The sequence below is a fragment of the Nerophis lumbriciformis genome, linkage group LG16 (genome assembly GCF_033978685.3).
Source record: "Nerophis lumbriciformis linkage group LG16, RoL_Nlum_v2.1, whole genome shotgun sequence".
Lineage (NCBI taxonomy): Eukaryota > Metazoa > Chordata > Actinopteri > Syngnathiformes > Syngnathidae > Nerophis > Nerophis lumbriciformis.
In genome coordinates this window covers 24,043,516-24,065,304 of record NC_084563.2, presented here as the reverse complement: position 1 = coordinate 24,065,304, position 21,789 = coordinate 24,043,516, and the positions used below count along the sequence as shown (strand labels likewise).

Here is a 21,789-nt window from a genome sequence, read left to right as displayed (position 1 = left end):
ACGTGCATGCCTCTATGTGCCTGTCACGTACGTAACTTTGGGGACTTTGGGGAAATATATGTGCTGTATGAACTTTGGGGAGGTGCAACGGTACTTTGGGCTGTGGGATTGAGTGTGTTGTGCAGGTGTTTGAGTTGTATTGGCGGGTTATATGGACGGGAGGGGGGAGGTGTTTGTAATGCGGGATTAATTTGTGGCATATTAAATACGAGCCTGATCGTCTTAAGACGATCAGGCTCGTATTTAATATAACGTTCACATAACAAGTGAACGTTATGTGAACGTTAGGAGAACGTAGTGGCATTGTTATGGGAACATTAGTTTGTAACGTTCAAAGAACGTGAGGTTGTGGAGTTCTTGCTTGGTTAGCAGAACGTTAGCCATGAACGTTTGGCAAGAACGTTTAGGGAACTGTTTAGGAACATGCTATTTTCGTCTGTTTTGGTGCTATATTGTCAGGACTAACACTCAAACAGAAAATTCAACAATAATTCTTTATTAGTGATAATTATAATACAATAGAAATGGAATGCTGTGGTATTTACGTCTGTTTTTGTGCTATATTGTCAGGACTATAACACTCAAACAGAAAATTCAACAATAATTCTTTATTAGTGATCATTATAATACAATAGAAATGGAATGCAGTGGTATTTACGTCTGTTTTTGTGCTATATTGTCAGGACTGAACTCAAACAGAAAATTCAACAATAATTCTTTATTAGTGATAATTATAATACAATAGAAATGGAATGCTGTGGTCTTGGTCGTGCGCGTCAGTGTACTCCTGCCCCTTCTTGTTGGTTCTCTTCCTGGAAGTAAATAATTATAGATATTCACAAATACAACAAAGACAGCACTGGAATGTAGATGAATTGATTTCAATTAAAACATGGCATAATTTACTCCTCGTTTACCTGCTCACTGGTCTCACTAGCGTTTGTTTGGTTCTTTTCCCTTTCCCTGTTTTCTTCTTCTTCACTTCCTGCAAGTATTTATAATTGCAAATTCAACACAGAACTGGGATCTTCATGAATTGATTTAAAACATTGGCATAATTACTTTTATCATTTACCTGGTCACTCATCTCACTGTCCATTCCCTTTGTACACTTCCCTTTGCCCTTCTTCGCCGTCGCTTCCTGCAAGTGTTTATAATTGCAAATTCAACACAGAACTGGGATCTTTATGAATTGAATTAAAACATTGGCATAATTACTTTATCATTTACCTGGTCACTCATCTCACTGTCCATTTCCTTTGTACACTTCCCTTTGCCCTTCTTCGCCGTCGCTTCCTCTTAATTCCTCCTCTTCTCCTGCAAGTAGTTATAATTGCAAATTCAAAAGACATGCAGTGGAACTTCAATAAAATGGGATATCGTATCATAATTCTCCGTACCTCAAACTTTGAACCTCCCTTTCGAAAAGTGGCCAGTTTCAGGACCTCTCCAAGCTCACAATCTACTTCAGCTGTGGTCGTCTGTTTGTAAACACCCCGGCATGCCTCTGGAATCACCAGCACAATTTAGAATTCCCTTTAGAATACCGTAATAATAACATCTAGATCGACCTTGTGAGCATACATGCAACATGTTCAAAGATGCAAACCTATTATTAACACTTACTTATTATTATTCTGTAAAAGGGCAAGTCCTCAAACGCCACTTTGCCTGCCTTTCCACGGAGACCAAGCTGCTCCAGGACTTTGTTTGTGGCAATTTTCCTCAGCATTGTCCTCACCGTGTCTGCCAAATTCTGCCCACCAAGAGCAGTAAGAGCTTTCACCTATACAAATAAATAAACAACAATATTGTACTTGATTAGAACATGTTTTTTGATAACTGAGCAAGATCATTTTGCAGTGGGGAATTAAAACTAATTACCAGCTGATTTCTGAGCAGAAGATCAGTGTCGAGCTGTTCACAGAAGGCCTTAAGCTGCTCAAGAGTCTCGAAAGGCTTCTCAATGAGATCTTGAACATCCACAGCTTCTGGCCCCACAGACTGTGCTGCCAGCCCTCTCAGCATGCGCATAATTTCTCCCTGGTTCTCAACTAGTTTTTTAACTTTCATGTTTAACTGGAAAACTGCAAAGACAACAAAAGTCAAAGAGGTAATTCGTATTACTGCCCGTTGTAACAGCCTGTTTAACACCACCTATCAACAGTTAAATAGCCAACTAACGTTCACTTTCAAGGGCATTCCTGCTGCTTCTTGGAGTGGTCTGGTACTGACTTGTACTGGCTGGAGTGGTTTGGTACTGGCTTGAGCTGGATGCATGATTCCTGTCTGGACTGAGCCTGTAAGTGCTGCTTCTCGCTGGGCTGTGAGGTCGGCCTGGATGCCTTGGAGTGGTGTAGTATTGGCTGGTACTGGCTGAAGTGGTCTGGTACTCGCTGGAGATTGGAAAGTTCAATGGTGGGAGCACTGGCAGTGGGGGTGCCTGGATGAGGATCTGTGATTTCTCTTTTCTGCACTTCTTTTTTGGCCGAATTTCCTCTTCGTCTAAACCAACGAAGACAATACAATTTTTGCACCACTAAGTAGTGTTTGAGTATTGTAAGTAAACAGTCTTTGAAAAGTGACTAACCGTCAGCATCAAACACATCTTCCTCATCGTTTCTATAACGTTCAGGGGTGATGTGGCTCCATTTGGTTGACATTTCTTCTTCCTCTGGGCTCGAAAACATTTCAGCTTGTTTTTCATATTGAAGGGCCTTGTCAAAGTCTTCTGCAAAATTTCAAAGTATGCTGATGACTCAAGATGAATTATGTTGTTTAAGATATACATGATATGACTTTGACAATATTCCCTTACCAGTCAATGTTTTCCTGAAAACCCGAATTGGCAGCCTATCCCAGACTTCTTTGTCAGGAATCTCAGCTCTCCGGATTCTGGAGTGGGTAGGATTTGGCTTTGGCCAATAGCAGAAGCTATTCTGAAGATAAAATAATCCACACCTCAAAATATCTTCAAAGCAGTCACTATCACTCGTTTTCTGAATCAGATGACAAGGTGACATGATGGTCGATTAGTCTCCAATCAGCATCATTTTCATCAGGCTCATCACTATCAGGGCCACTGTAGGTGGCATTGTCAGCACCCGCGGCAGTGCAGGAAGCGGTCTCCGCAGCATCCATGTCACTGTTTCTGGAGTTGTAAAGATTGTCGTGTCATTCTCTTGCTCGCTATCATCACTCTCTAATTCTAAAGTTGACTGTCGGCATTGCTTCTTCAAATGCCTAGTTGTGGCAGCCCATCTACGCTTATAAGCCCTTTGTTGAAACTTCTTCATTGTGTTTATTCTATAAAAAAAAAAAAAACAAGGAAAATGGGTTGCCCTATTATCGCCTACATTTTTACTATATTTTGCTAAAAACATCAAAATTAATTGTATTTTTATTTGTATTTTTTGGTGACTTCTTATTACATCCAGCCATAGAATTATAAATTAAAATAAACATATTTGAAATAATTGATTTTAAATTATCATAATAATTCATTTAAAATGACCATATTTAATTATTAAAATAATAGCTTGTTTATCAACAACTTTAGCATTTTATTCATTACATTTTGAAACTTTCAGAAGCCAAGTTATGTTATATTCCTTAATATTTATTTATGCAAGTTTGAAGTATCAATTATCTAAACACAGTTTTGTTTGCATATTTTCAGGATGTAGATATATATATATATATATATATATATAATATGTATGAAATACTTGACTTGGTGAATTCTAGCTGTCAATATACTCCTGCCCTCTTAACCACGCCCCCCCAACCCCGCCCCCACCCCCCACCTCCCGAAATCGGAGGTCTCAAGGTTGGCAATGCTCAATAGCTTCAGTTTCTTCTTCAATTTCGTTTTCGCTACCTGCCTCCACACTACAACCATCAGTTTCAATACATGCGTAATCTGTTGAATCGCGTAAACCCCTGAAATCCGAGTCTGAATCCGAGCTAATGTCGCTATATCTTGCTGTTCTATCCGCCATGTTTGTTTGTATTGTGACGTCACAGGAAAATGGACGGGTGTATATAACATTTTTTTAGGGATATTGCATAATGGGTAAAATTTTGAAAAAACCTTTGAAAAATAAAATAAGCCACTGGGAACTGATTTTTAATGGTTTTAACCCTTCTGAAATTGTGATAATGTTTAACGGAATGTTCAGGCAACATTCGTGCCATATGGACCTCAAAATATGACACTGACGGGGCAAATTATTGTTTAACTAGGCTACAGATAGATCCACCCTTCTTCAGAAGTCATTCGTTGGTATTTGGAAACTATATAACAGCCAATATGCACGAGAAATGCATGCTAGTTTATATGGTGCCGGCAGTTGAGCATGGAGCGCATTTGACATGACGCTAAAACTGTAAAATGGTCTGAAATTAATCATGTAGGGTAGAAATTGTTACACAAAAACGTGCTTCGTATTTCACTCTTTCTATCTACTTACATGTGATCAATGGATGGCGCACCGTATTGCCTGATTATCGGGATTCTGGAATTTGCAGCGTTGTCGATCTTCGTCCTTTGTCTCACGGAAGCTTCTACGCGCATGCGTGCAGCCTTGACTCAGCTCAGCTGACGTCAGATTGTTCGAAAAACACAACACGTTCTCGGAACGTTAGGGAAACGTTACTACATAATGTATATAAAGTAAATTTGAGAAAAAAAACATTTCGAAAAGCCTAACGGTCGCTGTTTCCATTGCAGGCAAATATTTTGTGTGTCAGATAGGTTTTGATATGTTCTGAGAATGTTCTTAGAATGTTCTCATCTTGCATAACCAAACGAGAACCATACAGTAACGTTACGCTAACATTAGGTGTTACCTGGGTTGTGGCTAATAGTTATACACGTCTTGTGTTTATTTACTATATTAATCATTCCCAGCTGAATATCAGGTCCCACCCGTGACTCCTTAATTGCGTAGTGGCAGAGACACCCGGAGAACTTGGGTGCGTTTTTACAGTGATGTTAAGTTCCTGTTATGCGCTGTTATACAGTATATGCCTTGAGCTCTTACTTTGAAGGCGCTAAGAGCGGAAGTGATGACACGTTGGAGTGGAGCGGAAGTTTTTGAAAGAAGGTAAATAAAGTGGTCCTCGTGTAAACTGGAGCCTCCGTGTTTGTTATTTTGTAGTTTCATACAGTATAGGCGACATTTATAAACCCTCGGTTACACTTTTTTAAATAGATTCAATCTTGCACATGGAAAGTTTAAGTGAGGGCTTTAGTTGATATAACACTCTCGTCAGGGGGTGCATTAATCCAGCACAACAGCGGCTCATGGACTTATTTTATAAGTAAAGGTAAGACCATAATAACGTTTTTTTTAATTAAATGTGCTTTTTTGTGTGCTACAGTTTGTATGTGTAAAGTTAAAGTTTAGTTAAAGTACCAATGATTGTCACACACACACTAGGTGTGGTGAAATTTGTCCTCTGCATTTGACCCCCCCTGGGAGGTGAGGGGAGCAGTGGGCAGCAGCGGCACCGCGCCCGGGAATAATTTTTGGTGATTTAACCCCCAATTCCAAGCCTTGATGCTGAGTGCCAAGCAGGGAAGAATGCTGGTTTGAGCTTTTAAACATAACCCGTTAACTGCTGCCAATCAAATGGTGAATAAGATACTCTTTAGGGTTCATATGTTTGTAAATCTGACTGTGATGAAGTCAGTGCCTCACCAGCCATTAACCTCACCGCACGTCACTGGCGCATATATAAAAACAGTGTGCTTTATAACAATTAGGGAGGTTTGTGTCATGTTTGTCCTCCTAGAGAAACCATATTAAAAATATATATATATTTTCCCCCTCATCTTTTTCCATTTTTTCATACATTTTCGAAAAAGTTCCAGAAAGCCACTAGGACGGCGCTAAAGAGCCGCAGGTTGCCGACCCCTGAACTAGGCTGTGTCGGCAAAACGAAGCAGGAAGTAGTAACCGATAATCTACCGATAATAAGGATGTTCTCAATCAAGCGTCCTAGCTGCGAGCTAACGGCATCAAGACAATGGAAGCTTCCGGCAATTAGCGGCTGGCTCGCACTTGCTAACTGAGCGTGGCAGGAAGGAATGAGCCGAGGTTTGCATGGGGGGGTCACGTGATCACAGACAAATGAGCGGCACGTCGTCACGGTGCCCGGACAAAGATGGCCATTCATTTCAAAGAGGCCGCCGGGTATGGTTGTGAGCTCGCATTAGTCAAATGCTAACAACAACTTAGTCAAATGTGGATGCTTACATGTGAGCTCGGAAGGAAGATTCAAGACTTGCCGCGTTGTCTTCCAGCGTGACTCCAAAGACGCCGTCCAGGCTTGTCTGAGCCTCCGCCCACTCGCTGCTTTTTTCTCCCCCCCTCTCCCCGAGTCCAAATTGGCTCGTCAGCGCCGTGTTTTTTCCCGCCTCGTCGCCTCTCTCTCCTTTAAGAGTGCGAAGTTATAATGATGAGAATGATGCTTTTAATGAAGTGTTAATGAGAGTCATGCGGCGAGGAATTATGACTTGCGAAGTCCTCACCGAGACAAACGCTGCTGATTAGTGCGGCGCTAAATAACACAACAGATTGCGCTGCATATGTTTCACATGACTACTTTTACAGCAACTTGCGGCGAGCGTCGCGCGCTGGCAACGGCGGCTCCAACTATTATTGTCTTCTTCGTCTTCAGCACAACACGCCGCGATAAACACGTGCGAGCAAAAACGCTCTTAGAGCAACAACACGTCTTTAATGATCACATCTGGAGATGTCCGATAATATACAAACCCTGTTTCCATATGAGTTGGGAAATTGTGTTGGATGTAAATATAAACGGAATACAATGATTTGCAAATCCTTTTCAACCCATATTCAATTGAATGCACTACAAAGACAAAATATTTGATGTTCAAACTCATAAACTTTATTTTTTTTTTGCAAATAATAATTAACTTAGAATTTCATGGCTGCAACACGTGCCAAAGTATTTGGGAAAGGGCATGTTCACCACTGTGTTACATCACCTTTTCTTTTAACAACACTCAATAAACAATTGGGAACTGAGGAAACTAATTGTTGAAGCTTTGAAAGTGGAATTCTTTCCCATTCTTGTTTTATGTAGAGCTTCAGTCGTTCAACAGTCCGGGGTCTCCGCTGTCGTATTCTACGCTTTATAATGCGACACACATTTTCGATGGGAGACAGGTCTGGACTGCAGGCGAGCCAGGAGAGTACCCGCACTCTTTTTTTTACGAAGCCACGCTGTTGTAACACGTGCTGAATGTGGCTTGGCATTGTCTTGCTGAAATAAGCAGGGGCGTCCATGAAAAAGACGGCGCTTAGATAGCAGTATATGTTGTTCCAAAACTTGTATGTACCTTTCAGCATTAATGGTGCCTTCACAGATGTGTAAGTTACCCATGCCTTGGGCACTAATGCACCCCCATACCATCACAGATGCTGGCTTTTGAACTTTGCGTCGATAACAGTCTGGATGGTTCGCTTCCCCTTTGGTCCGGATGACACAATGTCGAATATTTCCAAAAACAATTTGAAATGTGGACTCGTCAGACCACAGAACACTTTTCCACTTTGCATGAGTCCATCTTAGATGATCTCGGGCCCAGAGAAGCCGGCGGCATTTCTGGATGTTGTTGATAAATGGCTTTCGCTTTGCATAGTAGAGCTTTAACTTGCATTTACAGATGTAGCGACCAACTGTATTTAGTGACAGTGGTTTTCTGAAGTGTTCCTGAGCCCATGTGGTGATATCCTTTAGAGATTGATGTCGCTTTTTGATACAGTGCCGTCTGAGGGATCGAAGGTCACGGTCATTCAATGTTGGTTTCCGGCCATGCCGCTTACGTGGGGTGATTTCTCCAGATTTTTTGGGAAGCTGTTTTTATACCCAATCATGGCACCCACCTGTTCCCAATTAGCCAGCACACCTGTGGGATATTCCCACAGGTGTGTGTTTGATGAGCATTCCTCAACTTTATCAGTATTTATTGCCACCTTTCCCAACTTCTTTGTCACGTGTTGCTGGCATCAAATTCTAAAGTTAATGATTATTTGCAAAAAAAAAAATGTTTATCAGTTTGAACATCAAATATGTTGTCTTTGTAGTATATTCAATTGAATATGGGTTGAAAAGGATTTGCAAATCATTGTATTCCGTTTATATTTACATCTAACACAATTTCACAACTCATATGGAAATGGGGTTTGTAGTCTTTGCAAACCTTACAAAATATATTTTTTCTAGTAAAACTCACAAAGATACATATCTCCAGGCATTATCAGCCATTTTGCATGTGTGGTTTAGGAGTTATGTTTAAATAACTGTCATATTGAGTGTGACAGTATACTGTCATAGTGAGTAAAACCCATATTTTGTATTTGCAAACCTTACAAAAACAACTGATTCTAGTAAAACTCACATGGATACAATATTACAGGCATTTTTAGACATAATGCATGTTTGGTTTTAGAGTTATATTTATATAACTTTCATATTTAGTATGACAGTTATACTGTCATATTGAGTAAAAAAAACTAACTTGTGTCTTTATAAACCTTACAAAATATTTTTTTTCCCAGTAAAACTCGCAAAGATAAATTTCTCCAGGCATTATTAGCCATTTTGCATGTGTGGTTTAGGAGTTATGTTTAAATAACTGTCATATTGAATGTGGCAGTTATACTGTCATTATGAGTAAAACCAAATGTTTGTATTTGTAAACCTTACCAAAATACCTGATTCTGGTAAAACTCACAGATTCAATATTACAGGCATTTTTAGACGGATTGCATGTTTGGTTTTGGAGTTATGTTTATATAACGTTCATATTTAGTATGACAGTTATACTGTCATATTGAGTAAAAAAAAACGTACTTGTGTCTTTGCAAACCTTACAAAAGATCATTATTCTAGTATTATTCTAGTATTATCGGCCGACAAATGCTCTTAAAATATATCGGAAATGATCGGTATCGGTTTCAAAATTATCGGTTTCAAAAAGTATATTTATAGCTAGAATTCACTGAAATTCAAGTATTTCTTATATATATATATATATATATATATATATATATATATATATATATATATATATATATATATATATATATATATATATATATATATATATACACATATAAATAAAAGACATACTTGAATTTCAGTGTTCATTTATTTACACATATACACACATAACACTCCTCTCTACTCATTGTTGTATTTGAAAGTGCAATGCTTTGCAGCCAGTAGCACAGCCTTTGAAGGAGCATAGGTATGGGCAGTGTAATATTCTGGGTTGGAGTCAATAACCAGGCGAGGTGACGAAGTTACGTCTCTTTACTTCATACTCCAGAACCGACTCCCACACTTGCCGTCAGGGTGCGCAATACAACGTAAACCGTTGGCCAACCAAAAAGTAAAAGTTCTTATAAAATTGTGACTTTTGTCGAGTAAAATTATGACTCTTTTCATAAAATTGCCAAAATTTTAAGCTTTTCTTGTAAAATTGCGACTGTTATTGAGTGAAATTACAACTTTTATCATAATGTTGCACAAATGTTCAGTTTTTCTTGAACATTTTGACTTGCGTTGAGTAAAATGACGACTCGTTTTATAATACTGTCAAAATTCTAAATTTTTCTTGTGAAATTGTGACTTTTTTCTTGTGAAATTCCAACTAATTTTTCACAACAAGCTTTTTTATATTTGCATAGTATATACAAATAATATATATAATCAATGTTGTAAATACACATCTTTATATATCTAGAAAGGGTGGTCCTAAAGAGGTAGGCATTTTTCTCAAGGTCAAAAATACAAAAGTGTGTGTAAGAAATCGAAATAACATATAAAATAACAAGTGTGTGTAAAAATTTGAAGTGCTCCCCCTCTGGCCAACATATGTAATAACAAGTGTGTAAGAAATTGAAATGCACCCCCTTTGGCAAAAATGAATGAAAAATAAATATGTATATAGAGACAAACTGTAATAACTTGAAGTAAATAATGAAGATTAAAAACCAATTACAAACAAAAAATTTACTAAAAGTAGTCTTTTTCTCACAACGTGTCGACTTTTTTCTTATAAAATTGGGAACAATTTCTCATATTCTTTCTGTTTCTGTAATATTGCAATATTTTCTTGTAAAATTATGACTTTTTTATGCAAAATTATTACTTTTTAATGCAAAATGGTTAAATTTGTAATCTAAAATTATGACTTATCACAATATTGACAATTTTTTGGTTGTTCTTGTAAAATAGTGACATTTTTTGAGTAAAATTATGACTTTTGTCATCATTTGGCCAAGTAAAATTATGATTATTATTATAATATTGCCATAATATTGCTTTTCTTGTAAAATTGCAACTGTTCTTGAGTAAAATTCCAACTTTTATTATAATATTGCACAGATGTTCAGTTTTTCTTGTAAAATTTTGACTTGCGTTGAGTAAAATGACGAGTTTTATTATGATACTGCCAAAATTTTACATTTTTCTTGTGAAATTGTGACCTTTTTCTTGTGAAATTCCAACTCATTTTTTACAACAAGCTTTTTTATGTTTGCATAGTTTGTATATATTATTAATGTTGTAAATACACTTCTTTATATATCTCGAAAGGGTGGTCCTTAAGAGGTAGGCATTTTTCTCAGGTCTCAAGAAGGTAAGAAATACAAAAATGTGTGTAAGAAATCGAAATGCGCCCCCTTTGGTCAAAATTAATTAAAATACAAAATAAATATGTGTATAGAGACATACTGTAATAACTTGAAGTAAATAATGAAGATTAAAAACCAATTATAAACAAAAAATTCAAAAACATTTTTTTACTAAAAACTTACCTTTTTTATGTTTGCATAGTACGTATATATTACTAATGTTGTAAATACACATCTTTATATATCTAGAAAGGCTGGTCCTAAAGAGGTAGGCATTTTTCTCAAGTCTCAAGAATGTAAGAAATACAAGAGTGTGTGTGTGTGTGTGTGTGTGTGTGTGTGTGTGTGTGTGTGTGTGTGTGTGCGTGTGTGTGTGTGTGATCAAGCCTCCTCACAAGAAGGCGCAGATGCAAATAAAACTTGTTTTTCCCCAGCGGACAGTGAACACATCGCACGCCTACCGCCTGGTGGGCGTGGCCAGGAGCCGCTCGCACGACTTCCAAGTGAGCGAGGCCGCAGATGGCCGCCTGGACCGCCTCCCGCTCGTCCGGGCTCGTCTCCACCGGGGAGCCAGTTGGATCCGGCGCGACCTTTGACCCCGCAGCTGCCGCACAAGCGCGCCGCCACGGACAGACGGGCGAGCAACGCCGCGGCGCTGCGCCTGGCGTCTGCGGGACGTTAGAGGGCCTTTTTTACTTCTACTTCCTGTGTGTCACATGACCGGCACGACGACGACGACGGCCTCTTGGTCACATGACAACGTCTGCAGTCGGTTGTCGCGGAAAAACTAGGAGAGGAAGAACGAGACGTAAGGAAAACACTTGATGACGCCAACATGGCCGCCACACACACTTGTGTTGACTGCACATGCTCCCGCCGCCTAATGAGGCGCCATCAGCCAAGACATTAACCATCACGTCAGTGCCACACAGATGGAGCGCTAACATCGTGCTCGCCACCTCGTGTGTGTGTGTGTGTGTGTGTGTGTGTGTGTGTGTGTGTGTGTGTGTGAGTGAGTGTGTGTGTGTGTGCGTGCGTGTGTGTGCGTGTGAGACTGAAAGCAAGCATCGAGTTGTGAGGCACAAAAAGACATCAGATGTCACAAAGTGTGTTGTTCGCCAGAAGATTGTGTCGTTCTTAGAACCAAAAATAAAAAGTGTCGCTAACAAGCCGACTCTAACACGCTAACCGCTAAGGTGACACATTGACGACAAAAGTTGTATTTTTTAACGTGCATTTCCTCCATTCATCGCAATCTCTTTTTTTATTTTATTTTATTTTTTTATTTTATTATTATTATTTTTTATTTAGTATTTTTTAGTCCTGTCCAGCTTCTCAGGCGTATCATATAGTTCAGTGGTCCCCAACCGGTACCGGTCCGCGGACCGATTGGTACCGGGCCGCACAAGAAATTATTTTTTTTATTTTTTATTAAATCAACATAAAAATCACAATATATACATTATATATCAATATAGATCAATACAGTCTGCAGGAATACAGTCCGTAAGCACACCTGATTGTATTTCTTTATGAAAAAAATAAATAAATAAATACAAATACCAATAGAAATAACGCTATTGATAATGAACAATACCAATACTTTACCTTTATTATGAACAATACAGTTGTTCAAATGCAACAATACATATACGTAATGACAACTAGAGATACGAAAGAATGCAGAAAAATGGAGGGGAAGAAAGAGAAGCAACCTATATTAACCTTGTAGATTGTTATAGTAACAATAGGTTAAGCTTTGTCAGTGTGCCATGTGTTATACCCAGTTTACCCTAGGGCAGACCTGGGCAAATTAAGGCCCAGGGGCCACATGCGGCCCGCTAAGCTTTTCAATGCGGCCCGCCAAGCATTCCCAAATAATATTTTTAGATCTTTAGGATGGAAAGTGTAGCTGCCATTATGATTAGGGATGTCCGATAATATCGGCAGGCCGATATTATCGGCCAATAAATGCGTTAAAATGTGATATCGGTAATGATCGGTATCGTTTTTTTTAATTATCGGTATCGGGTTTTCTTTGGGTTTTTTTTTTTTATTAAATCAACATAAAAAACACAAGATACACTTACAACTAGTGCACCAACCCCAAAAACCTCCCTCCCCCATTTACACTCATTCACACTCATTCACTCACCGACTCAGTGGCCTAGTGGTTAGAGTGTCCGCCCTGAGATCGGTAGGTTGTGGGTTCAAACCCCGGCCGAGTCATACCAAAGACTATAAAAATGGGACCCATTACCTCCCTGCTTGTCACTCAGCATCAAGGGTTGGAATTGGGGGTTAAATCACCAAAAATGATTCCCGGGGCGCGGCCACCGCTGCTGCCCACTGCTCCCCTCACCTCCCAGGGGGTGATCAAGGGTGATGGGTCAAATGCAGAGAATAATTTCGCCACACCTAGTGTGTGTGTGTGACAATCATTGGTACTTTAACTTTTTAACTTTTAAGGGTTGTTTCTTTCTGTTCTTAATATTCTGGTTCCTACATTATATATCAATATACATCAATACAGTCTGCAAGGGATACAGTCCGTAAACACAGATTGTGCGTGCTGCTGGTCCACTAATAGTACTAACCTTTAACAGTTAATTTTATTCATTTTCATTCATTACCAGTTTCTATGTAACTGTTTTTATATTGTTTTACTTTTTTTTTTATTCAAGAAAATGTTTTTAATTTATTTATCTTATTTTCATCCATCCATCCATTTTCTACCGCTTATTCCCTTTTGGGGTCGCGGGGGGCGCTGGAGCCTATCTCAGCTACAATCGGGCGGAAGGCGGTGTACACCCTGGACAAGTCGCCACCTCATCGCAGTGCCAACACAGATAGACAGACAACATTCACACTCACATCCACACACTAGGGCCAATTTAGTGTTGCCAATCAACCTATCCCCAGGTGCATGTCTTTGGAGGTGGGAGGAAGCCGGAGTACCCGGAGGGAACCCGCGCAGTCACGGGGAGAACATGCAAACTCCACACAGAAAGATCCTGAGCCCGGGATTGAACCCAAGACTACTCAGGACCTTCGTATTGTGAGGCAGATGCACTAACCCCTCTGCCACCGTGAAGCCCTTATCTTATTTTATTCATTTAAAAAAAAAGAAAAGAAAAAAAGAATTATCTTATTTTATTCATTTTTAAAAAAAAGTACCTTATCTTCACCATACCTGGTTGTCCAAATTAGGCATAATAATGTGTTAATTCCACGACTGTATATATCGGTTGATATCGGTATCGGTTGATATCGGTATCGGTAATTAAGAAGTTGGACAATATCGTAATATAGGATATCGGCAAAAAGCCATTATCGGACATCCCTAGTTATGATTTGCAGTGATGTTTTCACATGACTGTAAGTCTTGAACTATACAAAGTATTTCAATGGTTGGAATCTGTGCTTTTACATGATATTTAATTAGATTACTATGGTAATCTAATTAGTTACTATGGTCATCTAATTAGTTACTATGGTCATCTAATTAGTTCCTATGTTCATCTAATTAGTTCCTATGGTCATCTAATTAGTTCCTATGTTCATCTAATTAGTTACTATGTTCATCTTTGCAGCCCTTTGAGACACTTGTGATTTAGGGCTATATAAATAAACATTGATTGATTGATCTAATTAGTTACTATGGTCATCTAATTAGTTCCTATTTTCATCTAATTAGTTCTTATGGTCATCTAATTAGTTCCTATGGTCATCTAATTAGTTACTATGGTCATCTAATTAGTTACTATGGTTATCTAATAAGTTCCTATGTTCATCTCATTAGTTACTATGTTCATCTAATTAATTCCTATGTTCATCTAATTAGTTACTATGTTCATCTAATTAATTCCTATGGTCATCTAATTAGTTACTATGGACATCTAAGTCACAGCAGCTCAGCAACAAAGTTCTAAAGCTTAGTGATGCATCAGATGTATCAGATTGTAGGTGGGTTTTTTTTTACCCTTCACATTCATATTTCGTTGTGTGTGTTGCATTTTTGTTGCCTTTCACTTGATTGTAAAATATGTGGATGGAGAGGAGGTGTGACGTTCATATGTTGTCAATATTCAGTGTTTTATCCTTCGTAGTTAATATTGTAAATCCCACATTCTTTATTTTCATGTACATTCTGGGTGTCTCATTCAGTAAAAAAAATGTAAAATGCCATTCCGATTTTTAGGGCGGTTTGTCATAACGTTTTTAGCATTCAGTCAGACTTTATTGTTAGGTTTTGTATTAATTTTCCTAAAAATAGATATACCAACACATTTTTTTCCCTACATTTGGCCAACCGAGTCAATATAATATATATGTACATGTATGTGTATATGTGTGTTTGTACAGTGAATGTATATGTACATGTATATGTATATGTGTGTTTGTACAGTGAATGTATATGTACATGTATGTGTATATGTGTGTTTGTACAGTGAATGTATATGTACAAAATGTGTTCATCACAATCTCTTAACGCCACTCGCTAAGCTGATGACTAAATGGCGGCCCACCTCAGGAAAAAAGTGACGGGAGGAGTGTTGGCGACGACGTGGTTTTCACTTTGTCACTCGGAGGTGACACCTTCAGAGGCCGCAGTACATTAGACGCACTCGGAATTTCTAGAATAAAAACCTTCATTCTGCGGCTACGCTAGCTTAGACTGACCGTACGTCCTCTTTTCCCCGGACATGTCCTCTTTTGCGGGGCTGTCCGGGCGGAGTTTCTTAAATGCCTCAAATGTCCGGCATTTTGAGTTAGGGTTGCGTTTATTTTCAATGCACGTCCAGGGTTAGGAAGGGGTTAAAAACAAAACAAATTGTGAAAGTGTGTGCATGCAGCAGCATTCGTAAGGGAGGGGCAGAGACAGAGAGCGAGAGAGCGAGGGAGTGGAGAGACAGACAGAACACAAGAGAGATGCCGAAACGTAAATGCAACTTCACGGATGATTTGCGGGAAAAGTATCCGTGTTTTGGTCCTGGCCGTGACACATGGAAAGCAGAATGTACTGTGTGCAAAGCAGGAACGTATATATCTGTGGCAAATAAAGATCTACAAGCCCATATCCACACTACAAAGCACAAAACAGCTGTGCAGGGCGAGAGCTCGTCTGCTGTTTTTTGTTTGAATTTAATTAACTTGTTTTGAGGCATTATTTATGTTTACATTATATACAAGAGGTTATTTTGAATATTTCTACCTCTGCACTTTTTTCCAAAACTGTGAATGTTACAGAATATAAGTGTGACTTATTTTGTTATACTGTCAAGCAGTGTTGGCGTTAACACACTTTTTGTGTCTTTTTAACGCATTGAAATCAGAAAGGACGCAGATTTTTATATTGATTTTTTTTTTCCATTTGCGGCCACAGCTAATGTTTTAAAGGCCCACGGCACATCACGAAAATACTATTAAAATAAACAAAAACATAAAAAAAGTGAAATAAAAAAGCTTAAAGGTGAAATGAAATTTAGAAAAAGTTGCTATGTTGACTAATAAAACAAAGCTTTTTTTTTCTTTCTTTCTTTCAAAATCAATGTTATTATGAATTATTGATCCATCCAAGGTTCCCATTACTTCACATCAAATATTCCACTAAGAAAAATATTTTTGGTGGAAGATTCCAGCGCCCCCCGCGACCCCAAAGGGAATAAGCGGTAGAAAATGGATGGATGGATTTTGCATATTTTGTGTGTTTGCCATAAAAAAACATAGTTTTGTTTGACAAAAAAGGGCGGAAAACAAACAAACAAACAAAAAACAACATAAAAAAACTCAATCATTTTGAAATGAGGAATAGATGTGACGTTGATGTAGACTCCAGAAATTTAAGCGTTAAATATAAAATGTATGTATGCCCTAGCACACCATTATCATCATTTCATGACCCAAGCAAAACACTTTTATACTGAAATAAATACACCTACAACTTATTAAATAAAAACATAGAAAAAACAAACAGCAGCGGTGAAGTTTAGATCCATGAAGGAAAGAAGAAAGTGAATGAATGTTTATAGGTGAATACATTTACATATGCTTACACAATTGTGTTCTTTTTTTATTATTTATTTTAATGAATGAATTAACGTTTTTCCAAAACACAATATAGAATGTGAGATATAACAGGACAATGCATACGTTTATCATTTGTTTTCAAAACGCTTACAAAAAAATGGGACCCCAAAAATGTACTGTGGGACCCCATTTTTATGACTTGATGGGGTCCCTGGGACCCCATTTTGAAAATTCCTAGCGCCAACACTACTGTCAACAGAGGAGAAAAAACGCTTTATTAAAATAAATATATTATTTATAAAGCAAGTTCAAGTATCATTGGCAAATAAATATGTATAAAATATATAAAATATATATAAAAAAAATATGGTTAGCCTATGCTACCTGCTACCTGTGTGTGTGTGCATAACTGAAATCCAACGCTAACACGCTAAGTGCTAAATGACACAATGTCCAAAAAAAGTAGCTTTTTCGGGGGGCGTTTTTTCCTCCACTCATCGCCGTCTCCGATGACGTCACGGTGAACTCCGCATGCTAAGCTAACGGCTAAATCGCGGCCCCTCAGCTCGTTAGCTTGGCGGCTAAAGTTAACGAGACTAAAGTGTTGGCGACGACGTTGTTTTCACTTTGTCACTCGGAGGTGACACCTTCAGGGGCCGTAGTACATTAGACGCACTTGGAATTTCTAGAATAGTAACCTTCATTCTGCGGCTACGCTAGCTGGGATGCTACCTGCTACCTGCTACCTGCTACCTGCTACCTGCGTGTGTATGCATGACTGAAATCCAACGCTAACACGCTAAGTCAGTGGTTCTTAACCTGGGTTCGATGGAACCCTAGGGGTTCGGTGAGTCGGCCTCAGGGGTTCAGCAGAGCCTCCACCGCGGAGGTCAAGACACGCCCGACTCATCGTGTAAACAAAAACTTCTCCCTGTCGGCGTATTATGGATACCCCCAAACAATGTTTCCTCTAAATTTCCATATGTGTGAGCAAACGCAAAAACTCCTTGAGCATTCGGTGGAGAGCATGTGAGCGACGTCAGACCTGCACATGCACTGTGGTCACAACAGCAGCACACCTGTCCCAAACATGACTAAATAAAAAGTTCAATGTTTTATTGTTGTAATCAAATGACAGCAGTCATTTCCATGAGATTATTTTCTAATGTAAGTGTTTTGGCCCACTTACAATGACTATAACATATTGTTTTTCATGAGTTGTGTACTAGTATTATATGTCTGGGTGGGGGGGTCCTGCTTTGGAAATAATGTGTACCCCTTTCAGGTATCGCATTTACCGTATTTTCCGCACTATAAGGCGCACCTAAAAACCACAAATTTTCTCAAAAGCTAACAGTGCGCCTTATAACCCGGTGCGCTTTATTACGATTCATTTTCATAAAGTTTCGATCTCGCAACTTCGGTAAACAGCCGCCATCTTTTTTCCCGGTAGAACAGGAAGCGCTTCTTCTTCTACGCAAGCAACCGCCAAGGTAAGCACCCGCCCCCATAGAACAGGAAGCGCTTCTTCTTCTACTGTAAGCTACCGCCCGCCCCCGGAAGAAGAAGAAAAAACGCGCGGATATCACCGTACGTTTCATTTCCTGTTTACATCTGTAAAGACCACAAAATGGCTCCTACTAAGCGAAAAGGATCCGGTTCATAAAAAGACGCAATCTCTCCATCCGCACACGGATTACTACCGTATTTCACAGCAACTGATATTCCTGTGAACCGCACTGTGGAACGGGAGCACGTACGGTGAATATTCGCACCACAGGGAATGAGAAGTCATCCTTCACTGTGGTTCTAGCTTGCCATGCTAACTTCCACCCATGGTGATATTCAAAAGGAAGACCTTGCCAAAAGAGACCTTTCCAGCCGGCGTCATCATAAAAGCTAACTCGAAGGGATGGATGGATGAAGAAAAGATGAGCGAGTGGTTAAGGGAAGTTTACGCGAAGAGGCCGGGTGGCTTTTTTCACACAGCTCCGAAGGCGAACACACCTTCACTAAGACGGGCAGACAGCGCCGGACGACATACGCCAACATTTGCCAGTGGATCGTAAATGCCTGGGCAGATATTTCGGTCACAACTGTGGTCCGAGCTTTCCGGAAGGCAGGATTCACAGAACTACTGGACAACAACAGCGACACTGACTCCGATGACTTCTACGAGACGGAACCGGCCATTTTGCATCCCACGCTTGCGCAACTTTTCAATTCGGACACCGAAGACGAAGAATTCGAAGGATTTACGAATGAAGAATAACTTCAGAAGGTGAGCGCTATGTTTATTTTGTGTGTTGTGACATTAACGTTAAGGGCAACATGTTGCTATTGCTCTACACCATTTTGAATTTTACTATGTTTGTGATTGCACATTTGCGTACATTTTGGGACAGAGTTGTTAGAAGGTTTTTTGGGTTGGTGCACTAATTGTAAGTGTATCTTGTGTTTTTTATGTTGATTTAATAAAAAAAACATAAAATAAAAAAAAAAAGATTTACATTTTTTTTTTTTATATATATTTCTTGTGCGGTACCAATCGATCCACGGACCGGTACCGGTAAAGTGACACAATGTCCAAAAAAAGTAGCATTTTTTCCCCGTTTTTTCCTCCACTCATCGCCGTGTCTGATGAGTGGAGGAAAAAACGGCTAACGGCTAAATCGCGGCCCCCTCGCCTCGTTAGCTCGGCAGCTATAGTTAACGAGACTAAAGTGTTGGCGACAACACGGTTTTCACTTTGTCACTCGGAGGTGACACCTTCAGGGGCCGCAGTACATTAGACGCACTTGGGATTTCTTAAAATAGAAATCTGCGACTTCACGCTGCGGCTATGCTAGCTCGGATGCTACCTGCGCATGTGTGTGTGTGTGTGCGCGCGAAACTGAAATCCAACGCTAGCACGCCAAGTCCTAAGGTGACACAACATCCCCCAAAAATTGAATTTTTCTGTGTTTTTGCTCCACTCATCGCCATCTCCGATGACATCACAGTGAACGCGGCGTGCAAAGGTAACGGCTAAATGGTGGCCCCTCGGCCTATAAGCTTGGCGGCAAAAGTTAACAAGACAAAAGAATAGACTCACGCGGAGTGTCTAGAATCGTGGAGCTACCTGCGCGTGCGTGTGTGTGTGTGTGTGGAGAAGTGTTACCTTCATTATCACCCCCCCATCAGCAGCCTGAGGAACAGCTGAGGTGCTAAAGCGAGACAAGGCAAGTGGGCGGAGCCAGCAAGAGGTTTCCTGTTCACTTTCTTTCGGAGTCTTCGGGTGAAAGGTCACGAAGTCACGTGTCCCTCGGTGGGCGGGGCCTCAGACCCACACCTGGATGACATCACAGCGACCTCACCTCGGCGCAGGAAGTGGCATTTGGCCGGGGGAGCGAGAAAGGGGGCGGGGCTAAGATGGTTAAGGCTTCATTGTTTAACAGCAGCAGGTGTGTGTGTGGGGGGGTATTTTAACGTGGACAAAGCGGGATTATCTTGTTCCCAGCAGCATGAGACGCTTCCTCTCGCCTCGCACGGGACACGCCCCTCTTCCCGTCACGCCTCGCTGGCAAGGATTAGCGATGCTAACGATAGCTAGCATGCTAACAAACAAGTTCCAACCTTGTAGCACATCAACCCCCCCCCCCCAGGAAGTGGTTGTATTGTCTCATGATGAGGTGATTAAACAGCGAGACCCCCCCCCCACACAAAGACGCCCGCTAATCACCACATCAACGCTTATGGGGGTGGGGGCATGGTGGTGGGGGGGGGGGGGGGGGGGGGGGGGGGGCGTGAGAAAGGTGGGGAACAGAAGGTTGAAAAGAAGATTTTTTTTTTTGTGAGGAGGAAAGAAAACGTGTTGGAAGAACGCCCCACACACACACACACACACACACACACACACACACACACACACACACACACAACACACACATTCGTGTCTTTTTTACCTTCTTGAGACCTGAGAAAAATGCCTACCTCTTTAGGACCACCCTTTCTAGATATATAAAGATGTGTATTTACAACATTAATGATATATACAAACTATGCAAATATGAAAAAAAGGTAAGCATTTTTTTGTTTGTAATTGGTTTTTAATCTTCATTATTTACTTCAAGTTATTACAGTATGTCTCTATATACATATTGATTGTAATTTAAAAAAAAAATTGGCCTAAGGGGGCGCATTTCCATTTCTTACACACACACTTGTTATTTCATATGTTGACCAAAGGGGTGCATTTCCATTTCTTACACACATTTTTGTATTTGTTACCTTCTTGAGACCTGGGAAAAATGTCTACCTCTTTAGGACCACCCTTTCTAGATATATAAAGAAGTGTATTTACAACATTAATAATATATACAAACTATGCAAATATAAAAAAGCTTGTTGTGAAAAATGAGTTGGCATTTCACAAGAAAAAGGTCACAATTTCAAAAGAAAAACGTAGAATGCTGGCAGTGTTATAATAATTTTTTTAATTTTACTCAACGTAAGTCAAAATTTTACAAGAAAAACTGAATGTTATGCAATGTTATGATAAAAGTTGGAAATGTACTCAATAACAGTTGCAATTTTACAAGAAAAGTTTAACATTCTGGCAATATTATAATAATTATCTGAAATTTTACTCTGAAAAAATGATGATAATTTTACTCAAAAAATGTAACTATTTTGCAAGAACAACAAAAAAATTGGCAATATTGTGATAAATTCAGAATTTTAAATGACAAATTTAACCATTTTGTCTTAAAAAGTAATCATTTTACAGAAAAAAGCAATAATTTTATTTTTGAATTTTTTGTTTGTAATTGGTTTTTAATCTTCATGATTTACTTAAAATTATTACAGTATGTCTCTATATATATATATATATATATATATATATATATATATATATGTATTTTTTTTTTTTTTCATTCATTTTGGCCAAAGGGGAGCATTTCAATTTCTTACACACATTTTTGTATTTCTTACCTTCTTGAGACCCGAGACAAAAGCCTACCTCTTTAGGACCAGCCTTTCTAGATATATGAAGAAGTGTATTTACAACATTAATAATATATACAAACTATGCAAATAT

General features: G+C 39.3%; 1 protein-coding gene across 1 annotated transcript; it reads right to left on the bottom strand.

Annotated features, from left to right (window-relative positions):
* Nucleotides 1-698: 698 nt before the first annotated feature.
* On the bottom strand, nucleotides 699-2,950 carry LOC133617398 (uncharacterized). Its single transcript, XM_061977338.2, has 10 exons — nucleotides 2,819-2,950; nucleotides 2,591-2,731; nucleotides 2,185-2,505; nucleotides 1,885-2,087; nucleotides 1,627-1,786; nucleotides 1,401-1,507; nucleotides 1,231-1,317; nucleotides 1,076-1,141; nucleotides 918-985; nucleotides 699-812 (listed from the first exon to the last, which is right to left on the bottom strand). Exons 2-7 carry the CDS (start codon nucleotides 2,688-2,690, stop codon nucleotides 1,300-1,302), a joined length of 909 nt encoding a protein of 302 aa, XP_061833322.2. The 5' UTR covers nucleotides 2,691-2,731; nucleotides 2,819-2,950; the 3' UTR covers nucleotides 699-812; nucleotides 918-985; nucleotides 1,076-1,141; nucleotides 1,231-1,299.
* Nucleotides 2,951-21,789: the final 18,839 nt, after the last annotated feature.

What these genes read in the sequence shown, in the direction of transcription:
- LOC133617398 (XM_061977338.2), bottom strand. Translation starts at nt 2,690, where the DNA reads ATGTTTTCGAGCCCAGAGGAAGAAGAAATGTCAACCAAATGGAGCCAC. An exon ending in GAATGCCCTTGAAAGTGAAC is followed by an intron (nt 2,088 to 2,184) that starts GTTAGTTGGCTA and finishes TTGTCTTTGCAG; the next exon opens with TTTTCCAGTTAAACATGAAA. An exon ending in TTCTGCTCAGAAATCAGCTG is followed by an intron (nt 1,787 to 1,884) that starts GTAATTAGTTTT and finishes TTATTTGTATAG; the next exon opens with GTGAAAGCTCTTACTGCTCT.